The following is an 18,373-nucleotide window of genomic DNA, read 5'->3' as shown; positions in this document are numbered from 1 at the left end:
CCTTCACAACGTTCAGTTTATACCTTGAAAAGGTTCCAAATTTCCCAACAGGTCGATAATCCTCCCCATACTCTTCATTAGGTTTGCCACAAACAACAATAAGTCATCAGCATACAAAAGCACTCTGTGCTCCCTACTTGCCCTTGCAATCCCCTGCCACACAGTGGAGGCACACAAAGCTATCACCAGGGGTTCAATTTCCAGCACAACCAGCAATGGGGAAATCGTACACCCCTGTCGCGCCTCTCTTGCTCCCCAAAATATCCCGAATTCATCTCATTTGTCCTCGCGCATGCCATGGGGGACGCATACAGTAGCTGCACCCACGCCACAAGTTTTAGCCCAAACCTCCCAAGATGCTTGAACCAGTATTGCCACTCGACTTGGTCAAAGGCCTTTTGACACGATCACCTCCAGCTCCCGCCCCTCCGAGCAGGTCATCATTTAACAACCGTCTGATATTATTGGAGAGCTGCCTTCCCTTTTCCTTTTCCCATCTGATCCTCTGAGACCACCTCCAGCACACATCCCTCCAGCCATCATGCCGACAGCCTGCCCAAGCAACAAGATGGGTCTAGAAGACCAACACTTCATCGGGTCCTTCCCATCTGCGCCAGTGTAACCGTTAATTCCCCCTCTCCACTGCTTCATTGTACATGCTCAGAAGATGGGGAGCCATTTCTGCCCTACACTGCTTATAGAACTCCGCTGGGAACTGTCCGGCCCTGGCGCCTTTCCCAACTGCATCATGCCATTTCACTCCACGACCTCCTGCAACCCCATTGGCTCCTCCATGCCTGCCTCTTCCTCTCCTCCATGCCTGCCTATTCCTCTCCTCCAACTCCGGGAACTCAAACCCATTCAGAGGTATAAGTGCCTCCTCTCCTCCAGGCTCGGTCCTGTACAGCCCTCAATAGAAGGCCTCAGACACCCCTTTGATGCCCTCCTGCTCCGACACCACCTCTGCCCCTGCGTCCTCACCTGCACACTTTCCCTTGATGCTGCCTGTCGCAGCCACTGATGGATAAGCAGACGACTTGCTTTCTCCCCATACTTGTATTGCACCCCGCGAGTCCTCCGTAACTCTGACACCTTCCCTGTCATCAACCGATCAAACTACCCCGCAGCTTCTTTCTTTGCGCCAGTAACTCCCGAGTTGGGGCTCCACCTCCACCTTTTCTTCCAGCAACCTTCACCTCACCTCCATCTCTGTCGACCTTCAACAAAATGACTCATTCCCACCCAATACGTGGCTATTTGCTGGAGGCCCCCCACCCCACCCATCCCGCTTCCGTTCACTAACATTGCCTGCTAATGTCACGACTCCCACCTGGAGGCCCAAACAAAAGGTCCCACCTACCCCTCCCTACTCACCCCCCCCCCCCCCCCCCCTCTCTGGCCTACACTCCCCTCCCACATACCCGTGCAAACGTGAGCATAACCCACCATAAACTGTACAAATGGTACAAAAAAAGTCAAACTATATACCTGGGACCGAGGGGCACGAGAGGCACCGTGACTACTGCAAGCATATAAGAACTAGGATCAGGAGTAGGCCATCTGGCCTTCGAGCCTGCTCCGCCATTCAATGAGATCATGGCTGATCTTCTGTGGACTCAGCTCCACTTTCCGGCCCGAACACCATAACCCTTAATCCCATTATTCTTCAAAAAACTATCTATCTTTACCTTAAAAACATTTAATGAAGGAGCCTCAGCTGCTTCACTGGGCAAGGAATTCCGTAGATTCACAACCCTTTGGGTGAAGAAGTTCCTCCTAAATTCAGTCCTAAATCTACTTCCCCTTATTTTGAGGCTATGCCCCCTAGTTCTGCTTTCACCCGCCAGTGGAAACAACCTGCCCGCATCTATCCTATCTATTCCCTTCATAATTTTATATGTTTCTATATGATCCCCCCTCATCCTTCTAAATTACAACGAGTACAGTCCCAGTCTACTCAACCTCCTTGTAATCCAACCCCTTCAGCTCTGGGATTAACCTAGTGAATTTCCTCTGCACACCCTCCAGTGTCAGTACGTCCTTTCTCAAGTAAGGAGACCAAAACTGAACACAATACTCCAGGTGTGGCCTCACTAACACCTTATACAATTGCAGCATAATCTCCCTAGTCTTAAACTCCATCCCTCTAGCAATGAAGGACAAAATTCCTGTTGCACCTGTAAACCAACTTTCTGTGACTCATGCACTAGCACACCCAGGTCTCCCTGGCTGCACAGCAGCATGCTTTAATATTTTATCGTTTAAATAATAATCCCGTTTGCTGTTATTCCTACCAAAATGGATAACCTCACATTTGTCAACATTGTATTCCATCTGCCAGACCCTAGCCCATTCACTTAACCTATCCAAATCCCTCTGCAGACTTCCAGTATCCTCTGCACTTTTCGCTTTACCACTCATCTTAGTGTCATCTGCAAACTTGGACACATTGCCCTTGGTCCCCAACTCCAAATCATCTATGTAAATTGTGAACAATTGTGGGCCCAACACGGATCCCTGAGGGACACCACTAACTACTGATTGCCAACCAGAGAAACACCCATTAATCCCCACTCTTTGCTTTTTATTAATTAACCAATCCTCTATCCATGTTACTACTTTACCCTTAATGCCATGCATCTTTATCTTGTGCAGCAACCTTTTGTGTGGCACCTTGTCAAGGGCTTTCTGGAAATCCAGATATAACACATCCATTGGCTCCCTGTTATCTACTGCACTGGTAATGTCCTCAAAAAATTCCACTAAATTAGTTAGGCACGATCTGCCCTTTATGAACCAATGCTGCGTCTGCCCAATGGGACAATTTCTATCCAGATGCCTCGCTATTTCTTCCTTGATGATAGATTCCAGCATCTTCCCTACTACCGAAGTTAAGCTCACTGGCCTATAATTTCCTGCTCTCTGCCTACCTCCTTTTTTAAACAGTGGTGTCACGTTTGCTAATTTCCAATCCACCGTGACCACCCCAGAGTCTAGTGAATTTTGGTAAACCATCACTAGTGCATCTGCAATTTCCCTAGCCATCTCCTTTAGAACTCTGGGATGCATTCCATCAGGGCCAGGAGACTTGTCTACCTTTAGCCCCATTAGCTTGCCCATCACTACGTCCTTAGTGATAACAATCCTCTCAAGGTCCTCACCTGTCATAGCCTCATTTCTATCAGTCACTGGCATGTTATTTGTGTCTTCCACTGTGAAGACCGACCCAAAAAACCTGTTCAGTTCCTCAGCCATTTCCTCATCTCCCATTATTAAAACTCCCTTCTCATCCTCTAAAGGACCAATATTTACCTTAGCCACTCTTTTTTGTTTTATATATTTGTAAAAGCTTTTACTGTCTGTTTTTATATTCTGAGCAAGTTTACTCTCATAATCTATCTTACTCTTCTTTATAGCTTTTTTAGTAGCTTTCTGTTGCCCACTAAAGATTTCCCAGTCCTCTAGTCTCCCACTAATCTTTGCCACTTTGTATGCTTTTTCCTTCAATGTGCTACTCTCCCTTATTTCCTTAGATTTCCACGGTCGATTTTCCCTCTTTCTACTGGCCTTCCTTTTTGTTGGTATAAACTTTCGCTGAGCACTGTGAAAAATCGCTTGGCAGGTTCTCCACTGTTCCTCAACTGTTCCGCCATAAAGTCTTTGCTCCCAGTCTACCTTAGCTAGTTCCTCTCTCATCCCATTTTAATCTTCTTTGTTTAAACACAAAACACTAGTATTTGATTTTATCTTCTCGCCCTCCATCTGTATTTTAAATTCCACCATATTGTGATCGCTCCTTCCGGGAGGATCCCTAACTATGAGATCATGCATCAATCCTGTCTCATTACACAGGACAAGATCTAGGACCGCTTGTTCCCTCGTAGGTTCCATTACATACTGTTCTAGGAAACTATCACGGATACATTCTATAAACTCCTCCTCAAGGTTGCCTTGACCGACCTGGTTAAACCAATCGACATGTAGATTAAAATCCCCCATGATAACTGCTGTACCATTTCTACATGCATCAGTTATTTCTTTGTTTATTGCCTGCCCCACCATAACGTTACTATTTGGTGGCCGATAGACAACTCCTATCAGTGACTTTTTCGCCTTACTATTCCTGATTTCCACGCAAATGGATTCAACCTTATTCTCCATAGCACTGATGTCATCCCTTACTATTGCCCGGATGTCATCCTTAAATAACAGAGCTACACCACCTCCCTTACCATCCACTCTGTCCTTCCGAATAGTTTGAAACCCTCGGATATTTAACTCCCAGTCGTGACCATCCTTTAACCATGTTTCAGTAATGGGCACTAAATCAGAGTCATTCACGATGATTTGTGCCATCAACTCATTTACTTTATTCCGAATACTACGAGCATTCAGGTAAAGTACACTTTTATGTTGGTTTTTTACCTCTGTTTTGAATCTTAACATCTCCAGTTTTATTCCTTTTAGTATTACTGGGCCTATTCACTGAGCTCCCCTCAGTCACTGTACCTTGTACTGTCGCCCTTTTTGATTTTTGACTATGTCTTCTCTGCCTTGCACTTTTCCCCCTTACTTCCTTTTGCTTCTGTCCCCGTTTTACTACCTTCCAACTTCCTGCATCGGTTCCCATCCCCCTGCCACATTAGTTTAAACCCTCCCCAACAGCTCTAGCAAACCCCCCCCCCAAGGACATCGGTTCCAGTCCTGCCCAGGTGCAGACCGTCCGGTTTGTACTGATCCCACCTCCCCCAGAACCGGTCCCAATGCCCCAAGAATTTGAATCCCTACCTCTTGCACAATCTCTCAAGCCACGCATTCATCCTATCTATCCTGACATTCCTACTCTGACTAGCTCGTGGCACTGGTAGCAATTTTGAGATTACCACCTTTGAGGTCCTACTTTTTAGTTTAACTCCTAACGCCCTGAATTCAGCTTGTAGGACCTCATCCCGTTTTTTACCTGTATCGTCTATATCGTTGGTGCCTACGTGCACCACGACAGCTAGCTGTTCACACCCCCCCCCCCCCCCCCCAAGAATGTCGTATAGCTGCTTCGAGACATCCTTGACCCTTGCACCAGGGAGGCAACGTACCATCCTGGAGTCTCGATTGCGTCCACAGAACCGCCTGTCTATTCCCCTTACGATCGAGTCCCCTATCACTATAGCCCTGCCATTTTTCTTCCTGCCCTGCTGCGCAGCAGAGCCAGCCACGGTGCCATGAACCTTGCTGCTGCCTTCCCCTGGTGAGCCATCTCCCCCAATAGTATCCAAAGCAGTATATCTGTTTTGCAGGGAGATGACCGCAGGGGACACCTGCACTGCCTTCCTACTCTTGCTCTGTCTTTTGGTCACCCATTTGCTATCTCCCTCAGTAACTTTCACCTGCGGTGTGACCAACTCGCTAAACGTGCTATCCACGACCTCCTCAGCATCGCGGATGCTCCAAAGTGAGTCCATCCGCAGCTCCAGAGCCATCAAGCGGTCTAACAGGAGCTGCAACTGAACACTTCCTGCACGTGAAAGAGCCTGGGACAGTGGACGTGTCCCTGAGCTCCCACATCACATACGAGGAGCATGACACGGGTCTGGGATCTCCTGCCATGTCTTAAACCTTATGTAAACTTATACAACTACAATTTGAAAATAAAAATAAATAAATTAGACAATGAAAAGAGAAACTACTTACCAGTCACTTACCAGGGTTAAAAAGCACCTCCGAAAAAGCACCTTCTCTCATTCTGCACCGAATTACCTCACTGCACCAAATTACCATGTTGCAATTCCCACTCTGGATGTGCTCACTCACTCAGGCTGTGTCGTCTTGACTTGCGCAAGCGTACTGAGTGCGTTTTCTGTCTGTCTTTCAAGCAGACCTCAGCTAACCGATGACTCAAAACTACCTAAACTTCAAAGAGAAGAATACAGTGAGCACCTTTGTGCCCCTAAACAAGCCTCAGGTGACTGACAGATAACTGCCTCTCAGCAATTAGGGTGGGGGCAGCTTCAGCCAATCAGACACTAAGTTACACACTGCACTTTTAACTGAAAAACAGCAGAATTAGACATACAAATTTCGTCAAACGGACGAGAGAACAAGTGGAAATATATACTACTGATACAAATATCCACCCATCAGCCCTCACCCAACCCATGTTCCTTGACAAAGTCATTTGTCTCCTCCGGTGTCACAAAATAATGTTCCCGACCCTCAAATGTTACCCACAGTTTTTGCCGTGTACAGCAACACAAAGCGGATCTTCTGCCGTGCAGCGCCGACTTGGCCTTATTGAAACCTGCCAGTCTCTTGGCCAGGTCAACAACAATGTCCTTGTGTATCTGGACCAGGTTTCCTTCCCAGTTACAGTCCCAACTCGCCCTGGCCCACCTCAAAATCTTTTCCTTCTCCTGAAAATTGTGCATACACGCAATCACCACCCGCAGCTGCTCCCCCGTTCTTGGATTTGGTCCCAAGGATTTGTGGGCCTGGTCCACCTCTGGGGCTTGTCAATAACCGTCTCCTACATCATGTGAGTGGCACGGTAGCACAGTGGGTAACACTGATGCTTCACAGCTCCAGAGTCCCAGGTTTGATTAACAGCTTTGGTCATTGATTGTGTGGAGTTCTGCACGTTCTCCCTATGTCTACGTGGCTTTCCTCCGGGTGCTCCGGTTTCCTCCCACAAGTCGCAAAAGTTGTGCTGTTAAGTGGATTGGACATTCTGAATCCTCCCTTAGTGTACCCAAACAGGCGCCGGAGTGTGGCAACTGTAACTTCATTTCAGTGTTAATGTAAGCCTACTTGTGACATAAATAAATATTACAGATTATCTCCATGAACATTCTTACAACACATTTCGTGATATTTGTTCCTTCGACTCCCTCCGGCAGGCCCACAAAATTCAGATTTTGCCGCTGTGATCGATTCTCTTGATCCTCAAACCTTGCCAGCAGCGTCTTGCAAACATCCCCCAGGATTGCCATCTCCGCTTCCAGCGACACAATTCAGTCACTCTGGTGGGACACTACCGTCTCCACCTCTTGGATCATCGTTCCTTGCACCTCCGAAAGCTTCTCCACGGTCCTGCGAAGAGGTGCAAATGCCCCCTGAATTACTTTTCGACCAGTTCCTCTGCATCTCCTCCCTTTGCTGCTGAAATTTCTTGTTTATGAAATTCATCAACTGATCCCTTGGTAGCTTTGCCACAGATGATACCCCTTCCCCCTCTGCCATTTTATCAGCTTGTTCTGCATCACAAGACCCCTCCAACTTTTGGGCCAGGACTCTTACCTTCTTTAACGGGGCCTAATATCTCATAGACATCCCAGTCTGGGGGAGAACTAATCACCTTCCACTCTCCTCATGGGTTTCCCCGAAAATCAGATAAAAAGATCTAAAACCAATGCCTCCAGGCAGGAGCCACATTGTGTGTGATCAATCACACCATGGCCGCCACTGGAAGTCCCAGGTGCACCTTATTCAACATCCGGTATGGAGGCTGGACATAGCGCTACTGGCAGATATAGGGTTTTGTGGGTGCATTTCTCAGGCCATAGATGTAGGGTTCAATGGGAATGGGTCTGACAGATAACTGCCTCTCAGCAATTAGGGTGGGGGCAGCTTCAGCCAATTGGACACTAAGCTACACACTGCACTTTTAACTGAAAAACAGCAGAATTAGACGTACAAATTTCCTCAAACGGACGAGAGAACAAGTGGAAATATATACTACTGATACAAATATCCACCCATCAGCCCTCCCCCAACCTGGAGGAAGTGTTATCGGAGGGGAGATTATATCATGCAAGGTGCACAGAGATAGGGAGGTAAGAGAAGCAGCAGAAGCTAGTTGACGATATTCTGGAGGTGGACCGCTGGTATTCGAGTGACCCTACCCTGAAGCTCCTGGCAATAGGAAGAAACTGCAGATGCATTTCAATCTGTTGTCCACTGGTAAGGCGGTGCACCTGCTATGGCGTTCAAGGGAGGTCATTTATGAATATGGAGAGAAGACCAGCTGTCTTATGGCTCACCAGTTGAGTGAGGAAGCAGGCGGCCCCCTTGGAAATTATTCAGGTCAGGGACTTGAGCGGTAAGCTGGTGTCATCCCCAGATAGAGTAAATGGTGCATTTCAGGCTTTCAATAAAAATCGCAACAGGTCAGAGCCGCCGGGGGTGGGCGGGGGGGGGGGGGGGGGGGGGGGGGGAGCAGAGTTGTCGGCATTTTCTAGAGGGTCTGGAATTTCGTGTGGTGGAGGAGGAGGACACGAAGAGTTGGAGGCACCGCTCGGTCCCGCGGGGCTGGATGGGTTCCATTAGGGTTTTATGAGAAATTTTCCGGCCAACCTTTGTGACACACGCCACATTCACTTACCTTTAATGTGAAAGGGAAGTCTGTTATGTCCTCACAATCTCACTTGAATCAGGTTCAAAGGAGGACAGGGCAATGCATATATCAGCTAGTTCCTTTGTGCAGTTTTCATCTTTATTAAAACGGAAAATCTAACCTCACATGTGAGGCGTCATGAAGAGTAAAAGCAACAAAATGCTTGTTTTACTCAGCACTGGATACTCCTGGGAGACGCTGCTCTAGAAAGTTGACAACCTCCTGGGATTTTGGTGTGTTTTTAATGTGGTGTCACTGGTCAGGTACAACAGTGTAGTCTTTTAATTTGGAGTCAGCTGTAAGTTAATAACTGACTCTGGGGTCTCAAAGTCAAAAGGAATTTCTCACCAACTACTTCTCTTTCAAAATCTGAAACTTCTCTCATTTGCCTGTGCTTCCCTACATATAACACACTTGGGCTTTGCATCCTTATTTACATTGGCACAATTGACAATACCATAACTCGAGGGGCTGGTTTAGCTCACCCAGCTAAATCGCTGGCTTTTAAAGCAGACCAAGCAGGCCAGCAGCACGGTTCGATTCCCGTACCAGCCTCCCCGGACAGGCGCCGGAATGTGGCGACTAGGGGCTTTTCATAGTAACTTCATTGAAGCCTACTCGTGACAATAAGCGATTTTCATATTTCAATAAATCATATTAATATTGCTTTGTTCCCATGTGGGCTGTTAACCTGGACTTGCCTGATCAGCTCGCGCCAGCAGATTCTTTTGTGGAATCCTGTCCAGTAGATACACTGCCTATTTAGGTTCCTGGCCATCTGAAATGAAAAATGAAAATCGCTTATTGTCACAAATAGGCTTCAAATGAAGTTACTGTGAAAAGCCCCTAGTTTCCACATTCCGGCACATGTTCGGGGAGGCTGGTACGGGAATTGAACCGTGCTGCTGGCCTGCCTTGGTCTGCTTTCAAAGCCAACGATTTAGCCCTTTTAAGAAAACTATCCATCTTCACAGTTCTCTTGCCAGCAGCTAGAAAATGGAAGCAGCTCTGCTGCGTGATTTTGCGCCAAAACCACATACATGGATGGCGCATGACATCACGTCTACGTGAAGGGCACGTGGCCTGCTCTCTGCTGCTGCTTCTGGCTGGAAGACTGCACACAGCTTTGTTTTAATTCATTTAAAAGGCGACAGCAGCCACCATTCTAAATTTAAAAGCCTGTAGTGGCCGTTGGCTGCTTCTCCTGCGATCAGACCACCAGTGGAACAGCGCAGCCGATCATTCCACGATCCATCTGACACACTCCTGGGACCCACCTGCGGGTTGCGACCCGCACTTTTAAAAATGCTGATCTATATCCAGGTAATGCACCAGATGACATAGCAATGGCTTATTATATTAGTGCAGCTGCTTTAACATAATGAAACCCCACCCCTCGGGTGCTTCACAGGAACATTATAAAATATGACACCGAGCCACAAAGAAGATATTAGGTGAGGCGACCAAAAACTTGGTCAAACAGGTAAGTTTCAAGAAGTTCCTTAATGGAGGGAAGGGAGGCAAAGGGATGGTGTAGGGAGGGGAATCCAGAGCTTTGGGACCTAGGCAACTGAAGCCACGGCCACCAATGGTAGAGCAATTAAAATTGCAATACACAAGAAGTCAGAATTAGAAGAGCGCATAGCTCAAGTTGTGGGTTTAGAGGAGATTAGAGCTAGAATCATGGCATGACACTAATATAAAACTACATTTTTCAATGTTAATGTAAACCTACTTGTGACAAAGATTGTCAGTGCATTGTAACATCATAAATAGTGGATGCTGGGCTGGTATTGTTACACCTGCAGGACTGGTTTTGTAGAAGAGATGAAAACGACAAGAGTAGGGTAGGAAACCAGAGATCATATGCAACTTAATTTTTTAAAATTAATTTAGTCTACCCAATTCATTTTTTCCAATTAAGGGGCAATTTAGCGTAGCCAATCCACCTAACAGCATATCTTTGGGTTGTGGAGGCGAAACCCATGCAAAGACGGGGAGAATGTGCAAACTCCACACGGAGAGTGATCCAGAGCCGGGATCGAACCTGGGACCTCGGCGCCGTGAGACTACAGGGCTAACCCAATGTAACTTCATTTTTGACGAGCCAACCACTAATGCATATATAGAACTTTGAAACAGCATAAGGGATGGGGAAGAAGGAGGATGGTCCCAGAAAGGATTTGTAACATTTATCCTGCATTTGGGTTCCATGGTTTCCATTATTTTTGTAATGTATCCGGTTATAGACACGTACGTATCTAAGGTTGAAGATTAATCATGATCTTATCAAATGACAGCAGGCTTGAGGGCCCATATGGCCTACTCCTCCTGTTTCTTATGATCTTTTTTCACGGCAGCAAGCGACACTGTTTCACATGGTATTTGCCAGACTGCACTTTGGGATCTATACTCGGGCACAGCTCCAGCTCCCTAGCTGCGCTGCTGCGAATCTTTCTTCTCTGATCCTCCTCTTCCTCAGCACGCTACCAGGCTTTTCCAACACCTCAGGTGCATGGAGCTAACCACCGTCCTCATTAATTGTCATGTGGACTCTTTGCGCTACACACCTGGTTATTTTTTTCACGCTGCACTCCAGCTCACGTGGTCAGGTTTTTGTGCCATCTTTAAATGCGTATGACCTGTACCCTGCCCCACACACTGCTTGCACTGGTGGCCTGGCCATGCTCGGAGTTGCAGCATTTGGTCTCAATCTGAAAACACAGAGCAGACTTAAACAAATTATTTTACATCGCCCCCTTTTAAAATTGTATCACTTTGTTTAATTTATGTTGCCGCCATTCACTCTTGCTACCAAATTATCACTTCGCAGTTCTCTTAAATCTCATTTGCCATGTGGCTGCCCGTTTTACTAGTCTGTTTTTGCCTATGTCCTCCTAAAATCTGTATTATCCTCCTACTTGTTTACTACATTTCTGAATTTTGTGTAATCTGCAAACTTTAAAGTTATGCAATGAATATCCAAGTCCAGATCTTAAACGTATATTGGAAATGGGTCCTTGCCCCAATTCCTGAGGAACACCAGTGTACATTGCCCTCCAGTCTGAAAATATACCATTCACCATTTTTCATTGTTTTTTTTGTCTCATAACCATTTATATCTCGTTGCTCCTTTAATTCCATAAGCTTTATTTGTTGTTTACAAGTCTTTATGTACTTTTGATGAACCATATGTGCAGGATCAACCACATTGCCCTCATCAATCCTCTTTGTTACTTCATTAATTTAGTTAAATACAGTTTTCCTTTAACAAGCTTGAATCAACTTCCATTTATGAGCCCATAATTTTCCAAGTGCAATTAATTTTATCTTGGAATATCTTCTAATGTTTCCCAGCGATCAATACTGAGCTGATTGGCTCGTAATTGACTGATTAACCCTCTCCCTTTTGAACAGGGTTATAGCATTTGCAATGTTTCTGCCTTCTTCCACCACCTTCATATCTTGGGAAGCTTAGAAGGTTTTAGCCAAACCTCTGCAGTTTTCACTCTGCCCTCAGTAATCTGGTTGGGATGCTTCCCAAATGAACCAGGTGACATTTATCTTTTTGAATGTTGCCAATTTTTAAAGTATTACCTACTTTATTTTTTTAACCCTTGCCAACGTTGTTACTACTCCTTTCCTGCTATGTTGGTGATATTCTTTCTTTAAAGGCAGAGACCGAGGGCAGGATTCTCCGTCCCGCCAGACACGTTTTCTGGTGCGGCATGTCCCTGCTGGCAACAGGACCCTCTCTCCCGGCAGCCGGCAAAGGGGTTTCCCATTGTGGCCACTCGCACGCCGTCGGGAAATCAACAGGCATGAGTATGCTACTAGTGAAGCGGAGGATCCCGCTGATGGAGAATACTGCCCAAAGTGTCATAGAATTTCAGCTGTGCCCTCTGCCTCCACAGGAAGATTTCCTTTTTGGCCTTCTCAATCCTTCCTTTGACTATACTTTTACTGTTTGCATGTTTACAAAAGTGTTTCGAGTTTTTGAATATTGCTGACGAGAGTCATGTTACGTTTTTTTTCTCAAACATATCAGAACAAATTTCAAACAATCAACAATTTATATGACAGGTTGCCATGGGGAGGAAAAATGAGAAACTGTAGGGGTTAATTATTGTAGGGGTTAAATCAATAGGGCAAACTTCATAATGAGCTGGATTGTAGGTTGAATAGATAAGGGAGAACCAGTTGATGTGCTGTATTTGAGTTTTCAGAAAGTTTTTGATAAAGTCCCACATAAGAGGCTAGTGTGCAAAGTTAAATAATTGGGATTGAGGGTAATATATTGCCTTGACTGAGAATTGGTTAGCAGAGAGGAAATAATAGTAGGAATAAATGGGTCCTTCTCAGAGTGGTAGGTGGTGACGAGCATGATACCGCAGGGATCAGGGCTTAGGCCCCAGCAATTCACAATTTATTAACAATGATTTGGATGAGGGAACCAAATGTAATATCGCCAAGTTTGCTGACAACAGGAATCTTGGTGGTAATGGGTGGTGAGGTGGATATTAAAAGAAGCGTCAAGTCAATTTAGACAAGTTGAATAAATGGGCAAATACATGGCGATGCAGTATAATGTGTCCACTTCAATTGGAAAACCAGAATGGCAAAGTTTTATTTAAATGATAGATTGGGAAATGTTGATGTTATATGGGGCTCTAAGAGGATATCTCATTGAAAGGTATAACATTCTGATAGGGCTGTACCTGACTGGATGCAAGGGTGATGTTTCCTCTGGCTGGAAGATTTAAAACATGGGATCACAGTCTCAGATAGCATGTAAGCCAATTCAGACTGAGGTAAGGTTAAACTTATTCACTCAGAGGTGGTGAACCTGTGGAATTCTCTACCACAGAAGGTCGTGGAGGCAAATCACTGAATATATTTAAGAAGGAAATAGGTAGATTTTAGATTTTAATGGTGTCGATGGGTATGGGGAAAGCGCGGTAGTATGGCATTGAAATAGATCAACTATGACATTGAATGGCAGAGCAAGCTCAAGGGGCCAAAATACTCTATTCCTGCACCTTTTTTCTACATTTCTATTTCACGATTCTATGATGACTGCGGGCTTGGTGAATCAAAGTTGTCTTGTTCCTTGTTTTTTTTAAAAACAATTGTCTTGGTCCTCTTGGGTTTGGATGCTTGCACTGGCTACGAGGAGGGTTCTGCACATCTCCGCTTACACAAACCCATATAGCTATATTCCCAGAGGCAGCATAGTAAGACACAATGCTCACAGAGAGGAAGAATTCTGCTTTGGAAAAGTAACAGTAAACATGAGATTTTCTAACCTTACCTTCAGGGCCAATTATGTTGCATACTAAAGACAAAACTACAACTTAAGGGAAACCAACAGGAATAAATTAAACTAAAAGTTATATGCACTATCATTATATGGCACATGTGAATAATTTACCATCTTGGAATCTGAAATGTACAGTTTTCGATAGGCACGCTGTAAACTCATTGTTAGTTTTGTAACTAGCCATGTTCCAAAGAAGTGTAGCTAATATATTTGTTTTTTTTAAACAGGTCAGTGTCTAGTTCAGGATGGCTGCATCATCAGCTGCATATGATCAGCTCCTGAAGCAGGTAGAGGCACTTAAAATGGAGAATTCAAATCTGCGACAGGAATTAGACGACAACTCAAGCCATCTAACACAGCTAGAGACAGAGGCATCCAACATGAAGGTACATTTCAATTTTGTGTAAACCCGAAGATCATTTCATACCGTGGGCAGACTTTCTTCTACAGTATGTTTTATATTAGGCTTGTGACATATTAGACATTACAAAATTTGATCTGGTTGAGTACTGTTTTGTGCAGTTTTTTTCCTTCTATCAGAAGCATTATAATGCTGTTAAGAGGGCCTAATTTTGAGATAAGTTAAATGATTAAAAATAGTCACATGGAGATCAAAAAACTGCTTTGTGGGGAAGTATACATATGCGAGAGATACTGTCAGTACCTGCCATTTTTCCATGTGTTGCACTTTCGACAACCTGTCATATTTTTGGAGGTTGATAGGTGCTTTCATAATGTCTGCCTAATATTACAGTTAACTAAAGAGGCAGTTGTTCCTTCAAATATGGCAGTCCACAGTCTTGCTGTTGCCATGCCCAACTACCTTTTGAAGCATTCTAGAGTTTTTGCCTTAATTTTCTCACCTGAAATAATCATTCACGTTTGTGTGATAGCAACAGTTCTGAATTTGTATTTTCCAGTTTGTACATGTATCCTATTGTCTTTCAGTCATGTAATTTGAAATAATGCTGAGATTAGTTTTTTCAGTTAATCACCTTTATCCTTCTGTAAAGCGTCTCTCGAGTCTCTTCTCAAGCTTGAAGGATCCCAACCTTTCCTCAATTCCTTCAAGCCAGTTGAAAGTCAACCTCTTAGCCCTTCTTAGATTCACTCCCATGACTTGCATATGCCCCTAGTTAGTTCAACACCATAAGTTAAAATATTTTTCCTTCCAATTTATAATATCTTGCACTTAGTTGGCGAGAATTAATTTACAATAATTATATCCTCTTCAGAAAAAATTGTCTTGGTCCTCTTGGGTTTGGATGCTTGCACTGGCTACGAGGAGGGTTCTGCACATCTCCGCTTACACAAACCCATATAGCTATATTCCCAGCTCATAAATTATTGAAGCTATTCAAGCAAGGGTGAAAATACCTACTTCCTCAAGACACTAAAAATGGTGTACTTAAGTATGTAAAGTTATATTCCATAGTGTGTCAAACATAAGTTCAGGGCAGCACGGTGGCGCAGTACTTAGCATTGCTGCCTAACGGCGCCGAGGTTATACATACATAGAATTTACAGTGCAGAAGGAGGCCATTCGGCCCATCGAGTCTGCACCGGCTCTTGAAAGAGCATCCTACCCAAGGTCAACACCTATCCCCATAACCCAGTAACCCCACCCACACTAAGGGCAATTTTGGACACTAAGGGTAATTTAGCATGGCCAATCCACCTAACCTGCACATCTTTGGATTGTGGGAGGAAACCGGAGCACCCGGAGGAAACCCACGCACACACGGGGAGGATGTGCAGACTCCGCACAGACAGTGACCCAAGCCGGAATCGAACCTGGGACCCTGGAGCTGTGAAGCGATTGTGCTATCCACAGTGCTACCGTGCTGCCCAAGGTCCCAAGTTTGATCCCGGCTCTGGGTCACTGTCTATGTGGAGATTGCACATTCTCCCCGTGTTGCGTGGGTTTTGCCCCCACAACCCAAAAGATATGCAGGATAGGTGGATTGGCCACGCTAAATTGCCCCTTAATTGGAATAGAGAAATGAATTGGGTACTCTAAATTAAAAAAATATATAAGTTCAGAAGGCCTCCAGGACATTTTGTGCCACATTTTGGGAGACCGATCAACATCTAACAAAAGGGTAATTGATGTCCAATAAAGTAGAAGCAGGCACAAGTCTGAGTCGAAGTATACATTAGGACATAGTGGAGGTTAGAGAATTTCTCTCAGGGAGAATCTGAGGAAATTCATCGGTCATTTCTTTACATCAGAGAAGCCTGTTTGTGAAAGGAATCTGTTATGCTGTGGACAGGGTTGGTCCAAGATGAAGCCAGCATTTCTCCAATTTGAATATTTGGAAGCCTGAAGCAATTAAACTGAGTTTCAAATGCCTTCCATGGCCACCACCAAAACCAATTTCACATCTTTTACATCTGTAACAATGCCCATCTCTAGCCCTGCATCACTTCCACTGTAGCGGAAATCTTAAATCATACTTCTGACATCTTTAGAAGTGATTCCGGTAATGTCCTAATATTTCTGGCTCATAAACCTTATTCTAGATTAGCTGATTCTCATAATCTAGATCAGTCTTTAAGAATGTGTCCCAAATCCCTAAACTTTGAAGAGGTTGATCTTTGCCTTGATAATAACAGAATTTTGGGAACAAATTCAGTGATGAACACCAAATCTATTTAGTCATTTCTTTTGGGTACAATTTTCACTGTATTTGTGTGAAGGGTCAGTTTCCTGAAATACATAATGGATGGTATTGTTGAGCATCGTGCTATTGTTAAATATTTTTCTCCTTGCTTTATTACTATTATTGATATTTTCCTCTTTTATACATATCTGCTTGGCAAAAATTCAAGAATGTGAACAATAAGGTAGTTGTTCAGCAGGGGTTGTCAAAATATATTAATCTACTTGAGGAGACTTGTCCACCCTTTTCATGTGAAGGCGCACATTAAAATTCTTTGTGCAAGAGACGAATGAGCAAATTTTGGAAACATACGTTGGTACAACATTAAACCTGAATTTAAAAAACAAACTGAAGTAATTTGCTGAACAAAAAAAGTAATGCCGAAGCAAAAAATTGATCATTTAAAAAAATAAATAATGAATATAGATGACTATTAGAGAGAGTTTGTGGATCAGGCTCACTCCCAGTCTCAGTGTGTTCACTCTCTCATCCTCACCCACTGAGAGTGCGTGCTGGCTTGTGGGGCTAAGAGTGAATTTTAAAAGCGTGCTCTCTCTCTCGCTTGCACACCCATTATCTCTCTCCCCGCGCGCGCGCACGCACACACACACACACACACACACACACACACACACACTCGTGAGCTGTGAGGCTTTTTTTCCAAAGAAAAACCGTCCTCAAATCACTCCACAAAATCTAGGTTCTTCAACCCTGGAACCAATTATGTGAATCCTTCAGCATCCCCTCTAATGCCTTCATATCTTTCCTAAAATATAAGCACAGAACTGGTTGCAGTTGAGGGATGGCACAGTGGTTAGCATTGCTGCCTCACAGCTCCAAGGTCCCGGGTTCAATTCCGGCCTGCGGTGACTGTCTGTATGGAGTTTGCACTTTCTCCCTGTGCCTGCGTGGTATAGGGTGGCTACGTGGGTTTGAGTAGGGTGATCATTGCTCGGCACAACATCGAGGGCCGAAGGGCCTGTTCTGTGCTGTACTGTTCTATCTATATCTATATCTATAGACCCAGGTCCCTTTGCTTCTGCACTGCCGTTTAGAAATGTACCGTTCATTTTATATTGTATCTCCGTGTTCATCCTCCCAAAATGAATCACGTTATATTTTGTATTTGTGACCTGAACATCAAGGTCTAGGTCATTTGCAGGCCCCCTAACACCAACCCTTGGGGAACGCCTCTGTAAACATTCCACCAGTCTGAAAACAATCATTAACCACAATTTTTTTTCCTGTCACTTGACAAATTTTGTCCATTGTGCTGCTTAGTGCTGACAAGTCCAACCACAGTAACTACTGACGGGTTCCCTGCTGTCAACCACAAGGTAGGTCATCACAAGAGTTCTTAATCACCTTTTCCCTATGGCTGAAGAACTCCTCCCAGACACTTTTAATAAAGCTTACTTTTAATAATTCTTGAAAGACTTGGGGAAAATAAATGTTTGGGCCAAGATAAAATAGAGATAAGTTTAGACTTTGCATTTTACAGTCTCTCAGTTTTAAATACAACCTTTTATTTTTATTTTCTGCCTTAAAAGAGGACGAAAGTTGTTCCTCCTCTTGAGTTACCAGAAAACTATATCAGTAATTTAATATGACTATATTAGTGTGGGTGGCATGGTAGCAAAGTGGTTAGCATTGTTCCTTCACAGTGCCAAGGACCTCAGTTCGAATCCTGGCTTGGGTCACTGTCTGTGCGGAGTCTACACTCTCTCCCCGTGTCTGCGTGGGTTTCGCCCAAGTATTCCGGTTTCCTCCACAAGTCCCAAAAGACGTGCTTGTTAGGTGAATTGGACATTCTGAACTCTCCCTCTATGTACCCGAACAGGCGCCATAGTGTGGCGACTAGGGGATTTTCACAGAAACTTTGTTGCAGTGTTAATGTAAGCCTGCTTGTGACACTAATCAAGATTATTATTATTGATACATCTACGATCTGCTGTACATAAAGTGTGTGGGGGTGTTGTTTTATTAAAAACATATTAAGTACCT

At 44.5% G+C, this 18,373-nt stretch overlaps 1 protein-coding gene across 18 annotated transcripts in view; it reads left to right on the top strand.

Annotated features, from left to right (window-relative positions):
* Window positions 1–18,373, top strand: part of apc (APC regulator of WNT signaling pathway) — a 263,910-nt gene that overhangs the window by 73,474 nt on the left and 172,063 nt on the right. For 12 of the 18 annotated variants that reach the window (XM_038805088.1, XM_038805089.1, XM_038805090.1 and 9 more), the window contains one exon: window positions 13,934–14,092. In XM_038805088.1, the coding sequence (XP_038661016.1) occupies window positions 13,952–14,092 (141 nt within the window). In that variant the 5' untranslated portion in view covers window positions 13,934–13,951. Of the gene's footprint in view, window positions 1–13,933; window positions 14,093–17,650; window positions 17,707–18,373 lie in introns of those variants that run through there. The other 6 variants (XM_038805101.1, XM_038805099.1, XM_038805095.1 and 3 more) reach the window with 1 other exon arrangement.

Source organism: Scyliorhinus canicula, chromosome 8, assembly GCF_902713615.1.
Source record: "Scyliorhinus canicula chromosome 8, sScyCan1.1, whole genome shotgun sequence".
Taxonomy (NCBI): domain Eukaryota; kingdom Metazoa; phylum Chordata; class Chondrichthyes; order Carcharhiniformes; family Scyliorhinidae; genus Scyliorhinus; species Scyliorhinus canicula.
This window is presented reverse-complemented; position numbering and strand designations above follow the sequence as displayed.